Consider the following 16,790-nt stretch of genomic DNA (forward strand, 5'->3'; position numbering starts at 1 on the left):
TAGGATAGCAGCACTCCAAAAATCCCCCAAAACAGCAAGACCTGGTCTCAGTTTACCATTTTATTTTGGAGAGCCGTTGTCCAATGTTTTTCATGTCTTTCCTCATGTTTTTATAGCAGAGCACACAGCCAGACGGGCTACAAGAGGAAGCGCACCTGCTGTACATTTCAAGGAATTTAAGCTTATTCTACTTTTGCACCCATTGTAAGTCGCTCTGGATAAGAGCGTCATCTACAGTAAACACTGAAAACGTAAAATATAGACAAAATTACCCTATGAATGGACTTAACTGAAAGATATTTCAATCACAATTGAGAGCAAGGAAACTGTAGACAGGAGGGCTGCGGTGACTTAAATAGTCTAACATGAAAAAGGTGATAAACTAAATTATGACTAGCAAGCACAGCTATTTAATTAAATTCTTCAGCTATCAGAGCTGCTCACATGTAAAGAACAAATCTCAAATGGAGAAGTGTTAGTCGTCAGAGGTTTTCAGACTCCTAACCTAACAGCAGCATTATAACCTCCAGAGACACTTATGTACATTATGTAACAATTTGCACATATACTGTACAACATGCTGCTTTGCACATATAGGCTACATTTGCACATATATGTTGTACATACATAGTTTATTTTTGCATTGGTATTTATTCGTTATTTTTTATTCTCCTAATTATGTACCTGGATTTGTGCTTTGTTTTGTCTAAGTGTCTTGCTGCTGTAACAATTTGAGTTTCCCTCTGGGATTCTTATCTATCTATCTATCAATAAATAAAAAAAAAGGCCAAACGGTGGCTGTAATTTCACTCGGTGGCAGGAGGTTAGCCTAATAACTATAATATAAAACGTAAAACATCAAAACATCACACACCACAGCCATTACTGGAGTGATTTTGAGGGGGGAAAACAAATACTGTGATGCTCCCTCCACAAGCTGTCAGAGATGAAAAAACACACATGCATGCACACGGTACGTTTGTGTGATGTGGATGAATAGAAATCAGTGTGTGAAAGCAGCCAGCGCCTCCCCTGTGCTTTGATTAAAGCTGGCATTTCACTTGCAGGAAGTGATGTTCCACCTCCAGGAACTGACAGAGGGCACACATTGTTTTGTTGTGCGGAGCAGCATGGAGAACCGAAGGGACCGGGGAGGAACCGATGCATGCTGTGATGCCTGACAACACGGGCTGATAGGTGAGACAAATTTGCTATTCTGGAGCACCTAACTCAGACTGGGAGCTCATCAACGTTGAGGACGATCCCATGAGCCGAAATGGAGGCAAACGACACCTCAAGGACAGATGTGTTTGCACTATCGAGGGAGCGATGTTGACAGGAAGGGGTCTTTGGGGCAAAATGAAAAGTTTAAGCCAAAATGGGTCCCTTGGGAAGCAACAGAAGGATGTCCTGAAACAAGCAAGGAGAGGTGGCGGATGGGAAACAGCCTTTGGGCCAAAGGAAAAGTTTGAGGCTTAATGGCTCCCTGGCTGCACAGCTTAAATAAACTCCTCAGGGAGTTCCTCCGTGAAAAAGTTGGCAGGTTGTTTTGTGTTTGCAGGTTCTCTTGGGAAGACAAATGCTGACGGTTGGCAGATTGAGTGAGAAATTGTTCCAGACAATATAAAGGGAAAGAAAAAAATATCCAATTCTTACCCACCGAAACCCTGCAGCAGAGACATTATTTTCTCACAAGGCAGAGCTTTAAAACATGCAGAAGAAACAAAGGCAAACACTGAGCAGCATCTTAGCGTGTATACAACAACCAGAGCTGAACATGGCATTAAACCCAATTAGCCTTCCTCCAGACAGCCAGAGCCCTGATATTACCGGCCGGCTCTCTCTTCGGGTGAGAACACTGGACGGCTCTCAAAGTGACCTGAACTTTACGAATATATTACACTGCAATTAGCAGCAACAGCTGGCAAAGCAGGGAAGGATTCCAGGCTTAATTGGCTGAAAATGTCAGTTTCTAAAGCCACAGGGATATTCCCTTAAACCAAACTGCCTGTTGCAATTACACTGGCTGGGTAATGGTCGGTGCCACATTACGGTAGATGTGGCATTAATATCTGACCCACATCTAAGTGAAACTTAACAAAGACCTGAATAAATTCTGTTGAATGAGGGGAGTAAGTGAAATAGACACAATTTGAAATCATAACTGACATTACCTGCCACTTGTCACTACTTGTCAGGTAATGGGCTTCCTTAGTTGATGGTGAATTATAGTGTATGGCTTTTGATTCTTTTTTTATTTCTCATGTTACTGTAAGTATTGGCTGAACTGTAATTGACAGATCATCTATTTCTATTGTTTATTTATGTTTTGAGTAAGGGGCAGGCAAAATATCCATCCAAGTGCAAAACCATGACTGTGACCTTCATGAAGAAAGCACCGACCCCCATTCCTCTCTTCCTGTCCGGCCAACAGCTGCCATCCTGTGATGCTGTGGAAGTGCCTGATGCAGTCGGACTTACAGAGGAACCATCACACTGCTGCCATGGTCAAGAAAGGTCTGGTGTTACCACCTCAGACTTAGCAACAATATATACTGGATATGTCCACCCCACACTGGAGTACGCCTCTCCAGTGTGGCATGGAAACAGAACAGAGGCTACGTCCAAACAGATAGAACGCGTCCAAAAACGCGCCTGCCGGATCGTTATTGGCAGGACATATTCCAGTTATCAGGACGCACTCCAAACCCTTTCACTACCCACTCTCCAAGACAGAGGAACTACACTGTGTAGGGACTTTGCACAGAGCCGTCTGGACTCCTCCTTCAGGAACCGGCTCCCCCCCCCCCCCACCAGAGTCCAAATATCCAACCGACAGACCAGACGGAGCACACAATTACTGATTCCCAAGACGCACACTGAAAGATACAGGAAGCCACCCATCCCTTTTTTAATAAGACTCTTAAATGAAAAACTATAAAATAAGGTTCAATTACCATGCTTTTATTTTGACGTGTGCATTGTAAATGCTCATGCGTTTCAATTTTCTGGATGTAAAACTGCCATATGAGTGTTAAATAAAAACTTGAACTTGAAAATAAGATTTTCTTCTCCCTGTTCCTTTTCGGTCATGGAATGTGTAAATTGAGTTGTGTTTTGATTGTGAATTGCTTTTTTTTTTTTTTATTCCTGGAGCTGTGCATTACCATGAGCGGAACAAATAAATAAATAAATAAATACATGGTTAGAAACCTCTTGTAGTTTCAAAGAGCCCCTTTGAATTCATGTGTTATGATGTCAGTGAACTTAGCAACACTTTCAATATGGCAACACCAGTTCTGCAGTTTTACTTCCAGGATAATTAAAGCCTCATGAGACCCGAGCAGTTCAAAAGGCCGGAAGCTTCGTCTGTCTAGGTTCGAGAGAACAGAGTCTCTCCTACACTCTGGGCATTTAGCTGACGCTCTTTCCCAGAACAACTCGTACTGAGTGAGCAGGCGGGGCTTCAGCATCTTGTTCAAGGACACTTTGACAGTAAACATGCTGTTTGAGCGGCACACACACGCTGTTGTTGGACTGAATCTGTGATCTTTTGGGTTATTTTGGTTATGTGACGGCCTCTCTAGGCCGACATGCCATGCTGAAAGTTTCCTAAACCATTAACAGGGAAAAGGAACTTCTGCTGTAGATACACTGAGGCTTTAGCACCAAATCTTGGAAACCTTGAGGTAACCTTGGGAGTTTTTCTTTTTGAATGTTCAAAGATGGCTGAGGGAATCAGGGGAAGTGTCAACGCGTTGTGAGCAGCTACACCAGTACAGCTGCTCAGTGGCCACCAGTAGAAGACTGTGGTTGTACTGGGCAGCTCCCAGTCTGACTGTGTGTGACTGTATGAATATGACGCAGGGCGAAGCTGAATGAACGTGGTAAAGGAGAACTCTGCGTACGAGGCTGGCTGCTCTCTTTTCCAGGCAGCAACTGTTGGCTATCGATTCTCTAAGGCCGCTTCTCAGCATCTCCAATCCAATCCAAACCTTTATTTAATCTCAGTGAACACTGAGGGGGGAACCTCGTTTACAATGCTGCCGAGAGCACATCAAATAAAAAGGGTTATTACAATTCAAATGGTTATCTAAAACTAAAAAATAAGTAAACAGAGTCAAAAAACCCATATATATATACCGTATGTATATAAACACATATACACATAAACTCAGATAAAAAGAGAAATGCAAGAATAAGTAGAAATGTAAGAGAAAAGATATTTCCAATCACTAAAATCAATTAAAACTGCTCCTTGGAAACCTTCTCTGGGTGAAGAAAGGAAGATGTGGCCGGACGGTCTGTGGTTTTCTACTGACACCAAGTGGCCGAACCAGCAACAGCAGAAAATAAAAAAGTGGAGGGGAAGAAAGGAACCATCAGTACTTTTAAATTTGTTTACTTAAATTAAAAAAAATGTTTTACAACACATTTTACAATAGACATCATTCTCTTTAAAAACTTTACAGCAATTTGTACAATTACACAATTGTATAAAATCCGTTGTCAGTAAGACACAGCAGGTCACAGAGAAACGTCCACAGCTATAATGTGAACGAGACGATACAGATCCGAAAACCACAAACGTACTGATTACCAAGTCTAATGGAAAAATACAACGACAGGAACTTTCTGAGTGAAAAAGAAAGTCTGTTAGGACAGTGACAGGCAGTGCAGCGGCAGTCAGGAAACACAAATCCAATACAAAACCTTAGAAGAGGCAACAAGTTTTCCAACAACTGGCATCGATTTGGCAGAAATGAGAGAGCAAAGCAAAGCTGGAGTCTGAGCTGAGACGATAACCAGCCTGACAGTCTTACAGACAAATATACTGGCTGGGAGGGTTAATGGGAGTGAGCCTGGTTCAGATGACATCATTCAGTCCTGGACCAGTGAAGCCTGAGGCGGCCATGTTGGACTGATGTGTGAGCATCTAGATCCTGGGACTACATCATGAAATAAGAAACACTCAAAATTAAAAGCAAAAATCTGCAGTGAAATTGCATCAACCAAATTATAATTTTTTCCTCAATTTCTTTAAAGAAAAAGACTTTAAGAATGAATAATAATGTTTGTTTATCATTAGTTTCTTCATTGCTGTTTGCGAAATGGAGCAGATTTTTTGTCTTTTTGCTCAGTTCACTGTTTAATTCACCTTGGGAGAACTGGGAGATTGTAAAAAAAATGTGTTTCGTCCCACAGAGCAACGCAGTCCCAGTGTTTCCGGTGCGGTTGTCTTGTTCCAAACTGGGAACACTGGCTGCATGTTGGACTGGATGAACTGGGAGGACTGAATGATGTCGGTCCAGGAGGCTGAGATGCTCTGAACACAAGGCCCGTTTCATGGCTTCCAATCCCCACATCCACTTTTTTTTAGTTAAAAATTATTACATGAGACAAATATCAAATGAAGATGCACAAAGACAAACCCAGGCTCATGTTTAACTGGTAGGATCACACAAAAAAAAAAAAGGATTTTGTACATTTCTGCCAATCAAAGAAGATTCTGGGCAAATATGAAACTTGCATCTAAGGCCGAGGATGTGCTGAAACTCATGTCTGAAATCATGAAACATAACAGAATTTAGCAGGGTGCCAAAATCAGGAGAAATTCTGTTCTCAGTAGGAGACGGGCCAGTTTTCAAACTGGCTTCAAACAGTAAACTTTACCCAGAGAAACCGTAAACACTACAGTTTTTAATAAGGAACAAAATGACAAACTGCAAAGGAAAAAACGAACGATTTGGCAATATAAGATTATCACACAGTTAGTACATTCTGCGCCTCGGCCTCTACATCACATCAGCTTCAAATGGCAAATGAGAGTAAGAGACCAGCGTTAGTTGGCAGATTAAAAGTTAAAAGTACAGCTAGCTAACTAGCTAATTTACTTGTTTATCTCAGCCTGCATCCTAAAAAGTAGTTTCCCCATTTAGTGTCAAACTAAAAAGAGAAGCTAAACCAAGATGAGACAAAACATCTCAGTGTTTCAGGCCGGTGTGCCGCTTCTGTTTGTGCCCCCACTTCAAATAAAATTAATTCGTACTTGGAGGGACGCAAAACCTTTATAGGACATTCATATAGAGTACAAACACAGCTAATACCACCACATAGAATGTAATTATAATCTGAGGAATCTGAGTAGTACCATAGTCTATAATGTAGAGTGTCGTAAAAAACAATGACATACTGTAATGTCCGCTGACTATAAGGCTTCGTGAGTCCTATGTGGATGTTATGTCGTCTATGTAATTTATTATAACTCCTTTAAGACACAGTTAATGTAAATCAATGCAAGGTTTACACGTGTTCATGTACAAATAACACTGTAACAAATCTCCATTCAACCTAGTCATTTAATCCTGTATGAAGTCTTAAAGTCCTTTTTATCCCTCAAGACAAGTGAAAATATCTGACAAGAATAGATCAGACAATTTCACTTAATACAATTCAGGTTGTTTCATGAATTTTTTTAAAAACAGGTTGCAATATTTTGAAAGGCAGAGTATTCCATGTTAAAAGATATTGCCGCTTGTTTCGAGAAAACTGTTGAAAAAGCACAATTGTGAAAAAGTGAAATTATCCAACACCACTGGAAGATATTTTGAACACTTGTTTTAAAAGAATTAAGACTTTAAGACTTTAACAAGTTAAAATCACTTGTTAAGATTTACATTTCAGTGAAGATATCACATGCAGATGACAGCTATAGTCTCCACATCTCCAATTCATGTTTGGCTCTGATCATCATCGAGCCATTTGGCAAGAAACTGGTCTTCACTCAGCATGGTTATGATACAGTACTTTCACTGCTAACTGCGTACTTATCAGTAAAATAGATTGGAGAGAAGGGTTCGTTCTAAAACACTATACAGCCATTCTGAAAAACAGCCAGATGTTCATTGGTCAATATTTAAAAACACAGATGATTACATCCTGTAAAAAGTTATTTTGTAAGTAATCATAGTTGATAATTTCAATAATATGTCAGAGTAGGTGTCACATTTTACAAATAGTGGAAAGTCGGTTTTCCGACAGCACGATTAGGTGGAATTTTATTAAAAATATCAGTATGAGTCATCATGTCAGTATCAATTTTGAGCTCAAACGCCTGATCAATCCATCAATCAATCAATCAATGTATTTATGTTGCCACAAACTGACGCAAAGTGCTACGCAAAGATTACGTGGGAGAAAATTGTGCATTTTCACAAACAGGGATAAACATATGTGAATTATTGAATTTGGCAGTAATCCCTCCTGTTACATTAGAATCTAATCTGCTTTTAAAACAATCTTTGTACCCCCAAAAAGCTTAAAAAACATGATAATTAATGGTGACAGAACGGCTGGAGGGTTTTCAACGGCTCGGCGCCTGGTACATTTACAGTTTAGGCCTTCAGCTGACTCTCTCCAGAGTGAGCAGGGATCATACCTGTGACCTTTCTGTTACTGGACAGTCTCACCCTTCCATCTGAGAGGGAACGAATCATATTCCTGGTAAATATAGTGACTCAAATACGCCGAAAACAAAAAGCATCAGGCACGCGACTGCATGACGGACACAGTGAGCAACAGGAGGCCAAGAGAGGAACGGAGAGCCAGCCTCCATCCTGAAAATACACCACAGTGTTGAAGATAACACCACTACCATCCTCTCCCAACACACACACACACACACACACACACAAAACAACTGCTTTCCCCAGAGCAGATAAACATCAAACATGTTAACATCAAAGTGTTGCTTCTATGTTCTTCTCTGCTGGAAAGCACTAAGGCCAGCGTCTGAACCTCCCTCACCGCCAGAGGAGAGAAGAATAAAAAAGCCTCCATGTTGCTCGCTGGGTGGGCTAGCGCTCTCTGTGAGGGGGAGTCGATGGCGAAGACGGCCGTCTGGGCCGAGTCGCCGCTGACGGCCGCCGCTTCGGTGCACTGGAAGAGGTTATCGTTGAGTAAAGCGACCGAACCGGTGCACTTGGGAAAGTCACAGATAAAGGCAGTCGTAACGGTGCGCTTCAAGTCTATCGTGAAGGCAGCCATCTTGGCGGTACTAGGTCTCCGGGTTGGCGGCTGCAGCCATGGTGACGATCTTCATGTACTGCGTGAAGATGGCGTCGAAGGCCTCGTCTCTGTGGATCATGGCACCAAACACCAAAGGCTGAGAGGAGAGAGAAGGAGAACGAGAGGGGGGAGAGAGGCAAAAGGAAAGAGAGAAAAGATAGGGACGTGAAAAAGAGGAAGCAGAGAAAAAGTGAATAGGTATGTAGGAGATGACAGAAAGCAAACCAGAAAGAGGGAGGGAAGGAGCGGGACGGGGAGGAGGGTGTAGGATCTCTTTAGACCGGCCAATCAGTAGCTCCTGCTGACGCTGCGCAACTATTAACTACGACACTGTCTGGAGCGCAGTGCTGTTGTGCTGAAAGGCTGTCAGCCCCGTCTGAAGCATGGAGTACTGCGCTCTTCCAGGTGAAAAAAAGAAGAAGCCAGCGCTGTAAAGAGAGTTTTTGACGGATAGATTTCTGTCTGTTGGGTTGTTTTGGACGAGAACGTGGTGGGGGAGGCAGACAGTAAGTACAGTAAGGAGAAAACATGGCTGCCAGGAAGGCTTTGCTCGTAGTGGTACTGCTTCATATAACCAAGCACAGATCCTGTACAGGCCCACGGTGCATGTGGTCAGATCAATTCAATTCTATGCATTGAAGCACTGCGACACAGTTATCTGTTAAATCACCTAATTCCACTAACATTACTTAATACCACAAGGTAATAACGGTACCTACCGTTAAAGTTCGTAGGGCAGCAGAAGACGAGTTATTAAGTTACTGTTTACAAATTCCGTTACTAACACAGGTGAGTTTGGAGCAAATTGGGGAATGTTAAGTTTCACTTCACACCGGGAGACTCTGTGGATTGAGTTCAGTGCTGCTGGTCTGCTGCCTGTTCATCTCCACATTATAAACATGACATGGTACACACACCAGGCGCAATAGAGATCGATTTAGATCAATTTCTATACACTGACCAACTTTTGATTTTGTGCCTCTGTATGAGATAGGGCAGTAATAGGCCTGTAGCAGTAGAATTTTTTCCCTAAATTATAAAGTCAAAAGCTCTTGGAGTAATTTTATGGTTGCTGAGTCAGCTAACTCACTGTGTGTTATGTGGACATACAAACATCACCCGTGTTAACACTGACATGAGGGTGAGTAGATAATAAGCAAATTTAAATTTTTGGGTGAACTATTCCTCGACAATCCTCGATTCTAAATTATATCATTTTATTATTTTGGTTGTTTTGGGTTGGCGTCATTCATCGGTTCTCCTTATCGGCCTTTAGAAAGAACGATTGAAATTATCCAATCTCATATTTAGAGTGAATATCGTCCGATTTAGATTGCAGGCCGATGATTGGTTGAACTTTCTGTCTGTCAAAACGGATGTAAATCTGACGGAGTCGCGTCATCAGACCTGTCCAGACAACGGGCTCCTCTCATTGAAAATAAATTGAAAATGACGTATATGGACAGACACAATGATCAGTGTGGCCGCCCCGTACAAAGTTAAATCTTTCTGGTTGAGCTCATACCTTCTGGGTGGATGGGGTGGCTATGGAGATGCCCATTCCGGATCCAGGCAACACCGATAAGACTTTGTACTGTGGCATTATGGGATGAAAAGAGAAGACATTGTTCTGATGTGTCGTCAAGTAATTGGACAAAAAGAGAAGGGAATAAAAAATAATGCTCTGTACCTTCTGAATATCGGTGATGTCGTCCAGTTTGATGACTTTGTTCTTCTTGGAGGAGCCGGATCTGGAGCTGGAGCTTTCAAAGCACAGGTAACTGAGGAGGTGGAGGAAATACAAGAAGACTTTGTTAGTACAGAAAATTCCTGTATAGCTCAGTGAGTACGGCACCAACACTGCCAGGGTGAGGGGTTCAAGTCCCAATGAATCTCAGTGGGAACAGCACGGCACCGACCGTTCACAATTTGTGGTTCAATGTCATTACAACAACAAATCAAGGCTTGGCCCCTTCTCCACTGTCACAAATCAGAATCAGAAATACTTTATTGATCCCCGAGGGGAAATTGGGTTTCGTTGCAGTTGCTCACAGAAATATATATAGGCATAGAGAAATTGTAAGAAAAATAGAAATAAGAAATAAATATAAAAATATGTAGAATATGTGCATTATACCACAATAAAATAAAAATATGTAAAGTACCGTATGTGCATTATAAAAATATGTGCAAATAAAAATATGTAAAGTATGTGCATTATACTGCAATATATAACAACAATAATATAGAAATAAGAAAAATAAGAAATTTGTGGGTGGGTGACCTGGGCCTTTCACTCCTGCTTTTTTCCTTCCCCTTTGTTTTTGAATTACTGCACAAAATTATTACCGGAATCAGTATTGCACAGTTTAAAATACAAGTTATAAATTATGGGGTTATTAAGCTGCTGCCAGGGGTGAAATAAGTCCATGGTCCAGTCTATTCACTCAGTGTCAAAGGCTAACGTTGAGCACAATAACAAAATAATGAATTAGAAAACATGGAATTTTTCTAGGCTCCTAATGTAGCACTCATGGTACTGTACGGCACTGTGAATAAAGCATATGCTGTAAGAGGATGAGGGAGGCAATGCACCATTTAATGAGACATTAGAGAGATATAGGTTAGCTGCTAGTCGATAGCTAAGGGACAAGTAGAGCACAAATCACTCCCAGCCGCTAAAACACACCTCACACACCTCTTTTTTTAGAAGAGGTGTGAGCATCATGAGAGGAAAGTGAAACTGAAGGCTCGACAACCGGTAAGCACCGGCTCATCGCGTTACGCCCGTCTTGACCACCACTGTCGACATGTAAGTATTAATTGTTTCACAAATTATTGCCTTCTTAATCTCCATTTACATTGCACAACCTTTTTTGTAAAATGAAAGTGAGAGGACAAGATGTTTTATACATCTTACGGAGGAGGCGACTTACTTTTCAGTGACGTAGAGCACTCCATTACGGATGTAGTCGGTTGGCATCTTCCTGTCTCGGTTGATCAGGCAACAGCGCCAGCCGTTCTCACACACTGCGTTAGAGAAATGCCAACAGATTAATAAACAACAAGACAAAAAAAACCTGGTCAACATACATTTTACACTGCCTATTGCTACACCTCATTATGGTAACTATAATGTAGACTCGAAACTTGAAACTTGAGAAAACAGTGAAATTCAACCATTTTTTTTCAGACTTTTTTCTAAATGCTGCATGCTCGGAAATCCCATTTGAGTAAATCACAAGTAAAACAGGCAAAAAAGCAGCTGTTGCTTTTGAATCCCAACCCTGTAGTTCCTCCTCCTACCTGCTAGGGGTCGCTCATTCTCCGACAGGTTGAAGACTTCGTGAAAAGCCCCTTTCTTGGTGCTGTAGGCCCGTCCGCTGTCCTCTTCTCGACTGATGCCCAAAGGCAAGCCCGTGGCGAAGCTACCGCGGGCCACGGCTGCAGGAACCTGCAGGAAATGGACAGAAACACAGGGGGAGGCGGGGCATTAGGGACATTTGACCGTGTTGGATTAGCCAATCAGCTGCAGGGAGAGCTACTGCGGTGGTGAAGAAGCTGTGCATCCTCAGTGTCACTCCTGGAGAGAAGCGAGCGGCCGGTGAGCGGTGCAGCGGGTTCGGCTGCTCGCTGGCTGCCGGTGGAGCTGGGCGGGTGTGCAAAGCGTGAAGTAACACTGCCAATCTTCTCAAGAACAACCCCCATCTCTCAGTCTCTTATGGTTCAGACCTGGGTCAAAGACTATGTGCAAATAATTTATGTGCCGTTCTTTTAAAAGGAATAGTTCATCCAAAAATAGAAATACACCCTCATGTCAGTCAAAACAAGTTGTATGTCCACATAACACACAGCAAGTTAGCTAACGCAGCTCCGCATCTGTATACTTGGTTTCTAAAATAGTCACCAAACACCTTTTATTTCAGGGTCCATTTTGTTATTTCTGACTAAAAAGTACTTGAATACACAATGAGCTCTGTAGGAGATAATGAGGTGAATATTGGACATTTGGACCCACAGTGCAATTGTTTGGCCTCAGAACACTTGAATTATGCTGTACGACCTGTTTGGAGTTATTTTATGGTCATTTTTTGACCTTTTTGGAACTCCAAAGAACCAGGACCGGGACACTTTAGTTCTTTTGGAGAAGGCCGATACGAAGCAGCGCTAGCAAACTCGCTGTTATGTGGACATACAAACTACACCAGAGTTTCGACTGACATGAGGGTGAGTAGATAATGACCAGATTTTCATTTTTGGGTGAACAATTCCTTTAATTTAGTTGGAGCACCAAATGGGTGGGTTTTACCTACATACCGTATTTCCTCTAATAGTGGCCGGTAGTCAGTTAAAAGCCGGGTCTCCGATAATGGCTGGGGCCGTGGTCGACACGAACAAATAAAGGCCGGCCCCAAATACAGGCCAGGGAAAAAACACCAAGGAAAAAACAACGGTGGATACCGGTAAACTCCTGGTGCCTGGCGGAAGTCTCTGGAGCGTGCCGTCGTCAATTACCGTAATTATCATAATGCATTGCAGTAACAAAAAAACGGCTACCTAACGAACCTCAACAAAAGCAGATCAGAAAACAAGGAGGCTTCGTACTAAAATATGAGCAAATATACTTATCAAACAGAGGGAATTAGAAATAAAGGCCTGTCTCTAATATAAGCTTGCTTCCAATAAAGGCCTGGTACCCTCTGCAGTTGAGGTAAATAAAGGCCCGGGCCAATATTAGAGGAAATACGGTACACACATAGAAATAGATGCAGCCTCTGGGGGGCTTGACCGCTCCAATGTTATGCATGGCTCTGCTTTAAGGCTTCACCAACAACACTACATCACTAACTACACTACAAGCTACTGACTTTTAAATCACCTTCAGTAACTCCAATAAACACAAGACACATCCAAACACACACACACACACACACACACCACAACAGCCGCGTGTCTCCATGAAAGTGGACCAAAACAATTGCCACACAAAAACAAGAGGAGGTTGATGCTCATTGTGAATTATATTTTGAATCTGCATGTCAAACTGAGTAAAATTTTGTATGCAATGATGCAAAACTTTACAGGCAAATTCTGATCACTTTGATTCACAAAGACACTTGGTCATCACACCTTGGACATGCGCACTCACACACACACACCCACACACACACACACACACACTGTCAAACCAAAGTGCACACTAGGAGGATCCTACCTTTTCATAGCCAGAGAGCTGAGAGAGAGAAACACAACAACTCAGATGACTGAAACCAGAGGAGAGACACCAGTCCAGCTGCTGGGACCAGTTTGTCTAACTCATTCGTTCATTTCCGAAACTACGATATCCATTTTGGAATTAAAGCCTAAGTTGAAGTTGAAGATCTCTCAAATATGTAGGATCCAATCAGCAAAGGTGCTTTTATTTTGTCAACTAAGGATTTCAGTTAGCTCTTATTCCTTTACAAAGTACCAGAATACGGTTGAATTTTGTGCTGTCAATCATTTTTAATAGCAGGTGACAGCAACGCTTTGTTGTCATCAATATGGATTTGATGCTGATTCTGAACTGACCTGAAACATCAGAAACAAACAAACAGAAATCTGAGGAAAAAAATGGTATGTCTCTATAATATATTCTCACAGGGAGCTGATGGAGGGGTGAATGTAAAGTGTATTTATGTATGTGCTGTATGTGTATATGCATGCATAAATGAGTGTATAGGTTTATGTATTCTGCCCTACAAAGGCAAAAAGCAGTCACTAATTTTGTGTTTTAAAGGTCAAAGTTCATGACAAGGATTTAGATTTAATATCCAGAAAAATTACACCCATCAAGGCTCTTAAATGATATACAGTCCACTTCAGTACAAACCAGGAGAAAACCTCATAGGTCATTTTCACGGTTTCACTGCTAATGCCTTTTGGCAGCATGTGATAGAAATAACCACCTTGCGGTTGTATGCTTCCGCCAATAAACTTTGTTTTATCATTGCAAGGACAGTCTTTATTTATTGAACATATGTAATTAATGTGATTATTAGGTCAACTTAAAGGATTTTGGTGTCTGCAAAAGTAAGTGACAGCACTTCCACCGTTTTTGTAGAATGACCCAAGATCGTTTTCTCAGCTACAGTGGTAAGCAAAACATTACGATGTCACAGTGAAGTTGACCATTGAACTTTTGGATATAAAATGTCATCACTTCATCATTTTATCCTATTTTTATATAAATTTTGTCATAATTAGCGTATTAATTATTGAGTTATGGCCAAAAACATATTTTGTGAGGTCACAGTGACCTTGACCTTTGACCACCAAATTCTAATCAGTTCATCCTTGAGTCCAAGTGGACATTTGTGGCAAATTTGAAGAAATTCCCTCCAGGCATTCCTGAGATATCGCGTTCACAAGAATGGGACGGACGTACGTACATACATACGTACGGATGGACGGACGACCCGAAAACATAACGCCTCCGGCCACGGCTCTCGCCGGCGCGGAGGCTTAAAAAAAGGAAATTGGGCGCACAGCGAAATCCTGACAAAATATGAAAAATCCCATTTATGATTTATGTCACTCACAGACAGGCACACAACCTCTCCACGAGCACAGACCGACCAGACTGGTGACAGCACCTTTCTATGCTGTTCTTATTTGTTTGTGTTACTAGACAGAGCGAACTCATATTTCCAGTCATGGTCCTTGCAGGCCCAGGAGTCTGCAGGTTTTCACTCCACCCAGTCACGACAGCAGCTCATTTCACTAACTGGCTCAGCTTCAGCCGAGCAGAGGAGGGACCAACAGGTGGAATGAGTTGGTGAAGTGTTTGGTTGGAATGAAAACCTCCATACTCCATACACTCTTGGACCTACACGGCACGACTGGTAACGTCTCTCGACAGAATCTGCATTTGAAATAAAGCTTTTTTTTCTTTTCCGCCGTGTGCGTTCGGTTGCTTAAAGCGAGGGTTCTCGACGTGGGGTCCGGGGACCACCAGGGGTCCTTCAGAGGGTTCCAGGGGGTCCGCAGCAAATTTATGAATTTTTAAACTTCACCATTATTTCATTTACAATAAGTTAACGCTCGTAGAGAATGTAGAAGAATGACTGTTTTGATCATAGTTTCTCTGTTATCTCTCTATCTACAATACAGACAGTCATGGAGTTCTGGACAAAATCATATCTAACAATAAAAATATTCTCAGATTTGAGTTTGAGAGAGAAAATCTCATCAAATGGGGGTCCGTGGCCCTAATGTGGACTAAATTAGGGTCCTTGATATGAAAAAGGTTGAGAATCACTGGTTTAGAGGGCAGGACCAGCAGTCAAACGCTTTGTCGAATCACGATTGGTGAGGGAGGAGCTTAGACGCCTAGGCGGGGATTCAAGTCTCCCTGAAACCAGTCGGAAGGCAAAAATATTGTGTTTAGCTAATGAAGACCTTAAAGGTCCCAAATTGTGTAAACCAGGACTCTTCTTCCCTCTGTGGTGATAAAGGAGTTGGATGGTCTATCTAAACATGGTGAAAGTATCAAAACTAAATCCACACAATCCATATTAGAAAAGCGAGCCTCTAAACGAGCCGTTTGGACTTCCGTAACTTTGTGGCGTCACAAAGGTTCGCTCATTATCATTTATGTAAGAAATAATAGACTAACAAAGTGTTTTTTTCAAAGCGGTCGAGCGGTTGTCGTTGTTTATTACCGGAGAGTTTTCCCTACCTGTAGCCGCCGGGCCGCGGCGTCTCACGTTTCACTCTCGAAACGGTTAGCCAATCGGAACAGAGGGGTCGTTAATATTAATGAGCCTTAAAGACACGGCGACAGAAACAGCCTGTTCTTGGTAAGGCTCAGAGAGATGCTGGAAAATGAACGTGGAGAAATGGATTGAGAGTGTTTTTGGTTCATGACACCACACACACAGCTTTGAATGGACCTCAAGACACAAAATAAAACACTGGACAGTGGAGAATATGGGACCTTTAAACAAGGACGTTGCAGCGGTTTAAACTCTGCAATTGACTGTAAGCTGGAAAGTTGTGGCAGAAGTTGGCTGAAAATATCAGCCGTCAACTCCGTGTTTACTTTCTATCTGTTGTTGGGTGCCGGACTGAAACGGAAGCAACAAGTCAGAAGCGCAAAGTTACTTTCCGGAGCAAAAATGTATGGCTATCTGGCCGAGAGCTTCACCTGCTAGACGGCACTGTTGTCAAACCGAGATTGCATGACTGGAGACCAATGAACTGGTCCATGTGTTGGATGTTTGGCCGCTGTTGTGTATGATGCACATTGTGTTTTTCTCCTTGTAAACTGGAACTTCCCCGGCGACAGTGAAACGTCGCAGCGTGCGAACTCACCCGTCTGGACAGCGTGGCGTTGCCGCGCTCCTTCAGCTGGGGGTCGGTGGGTAAGCTGGTCCAGACGATGTGCGGAGTGTCGTATTTGTCCCTCAGCTTGGGGCAGCTCTTGAAGATGAAGTCGATGATGAAGAACTTGATCCCCGCGTACAGACCTGAGGAGGAAGAGGAGGACTCAGAGAGGAAGGAACCAGCCCGTTTCTGACTGAACATAGATGATGAAAGTTGTGAAAACTATAAATGGGCAGAATAAGAGAAAGGACAGCAGGAAACATTTATAGTTAACTGTGTTTAGGGAAGCTGATGGGATGCAGATTGTACTACTAACCTGTTCTGGATTCATGTAAGAAACCTGTCATTAAATGATG

At 42.3% G+C, this 16,790-nt stretch overlaps 1 protein-coding gene across 1 annotated transcript in view; it reads right to left on the minus strand.

Annotated features, from left to right (window-relative positions):
* Positions 1-4,386: 4,386 nt before the first annotated feature.
* LOC139919904 (GRAM domain-containing protein 4) overlaps positions 4,387-16,790 on the minus strand; it is a 55,810-nt gene continuing 43,406 nt past the window's right edge. Inside the window, exons 14-19 of the mRNA XM_078282917.1 lie at positions 16,423-16,577; positions 11,374-11,521; positions 11,004-11,097; positions 9,758-9,848; positions 9,593-9,661; positions 4,387-8,164 (exon numbers count right to left, since the gene is read on the minus strand). Coding sequence (XP_078139043.1) covers positions 8,057-8,164; positions 9,593-9,661; positions 9,758-9,848; positions 11,004-11,097; positions 11,374-11,521; positions 16,423-16,577 — 665 coding nt within the window. The 3' untranslated portion in view covers positions 4,387-8,056. The remainder of the gene's footprint in view (positions 8,165-9,592; positions 9,662-9,757; positions 9,849-11,003; positions 11,098-11,373; positions 11,522-16,422; positions 16,578-16,790) is intronic.

The sequence above is a fragment of the Centroberyx gerrardi genome, chromosome 4 (assembly GCF_048128805.1).
Source record: "Centroberyx gerrardi isolate f3 chromosome 4, fCenGer3.hap1.cur.20231027, whole genome shotgun sequence".
Classification (NCBI taxonomy): domain Eukaryota; kingdom Metazoa; phylum Chordata; class Actinopteri; order Beryciformes; family Berycidae; genus Centroberyx; species Centroberyx gerrardi.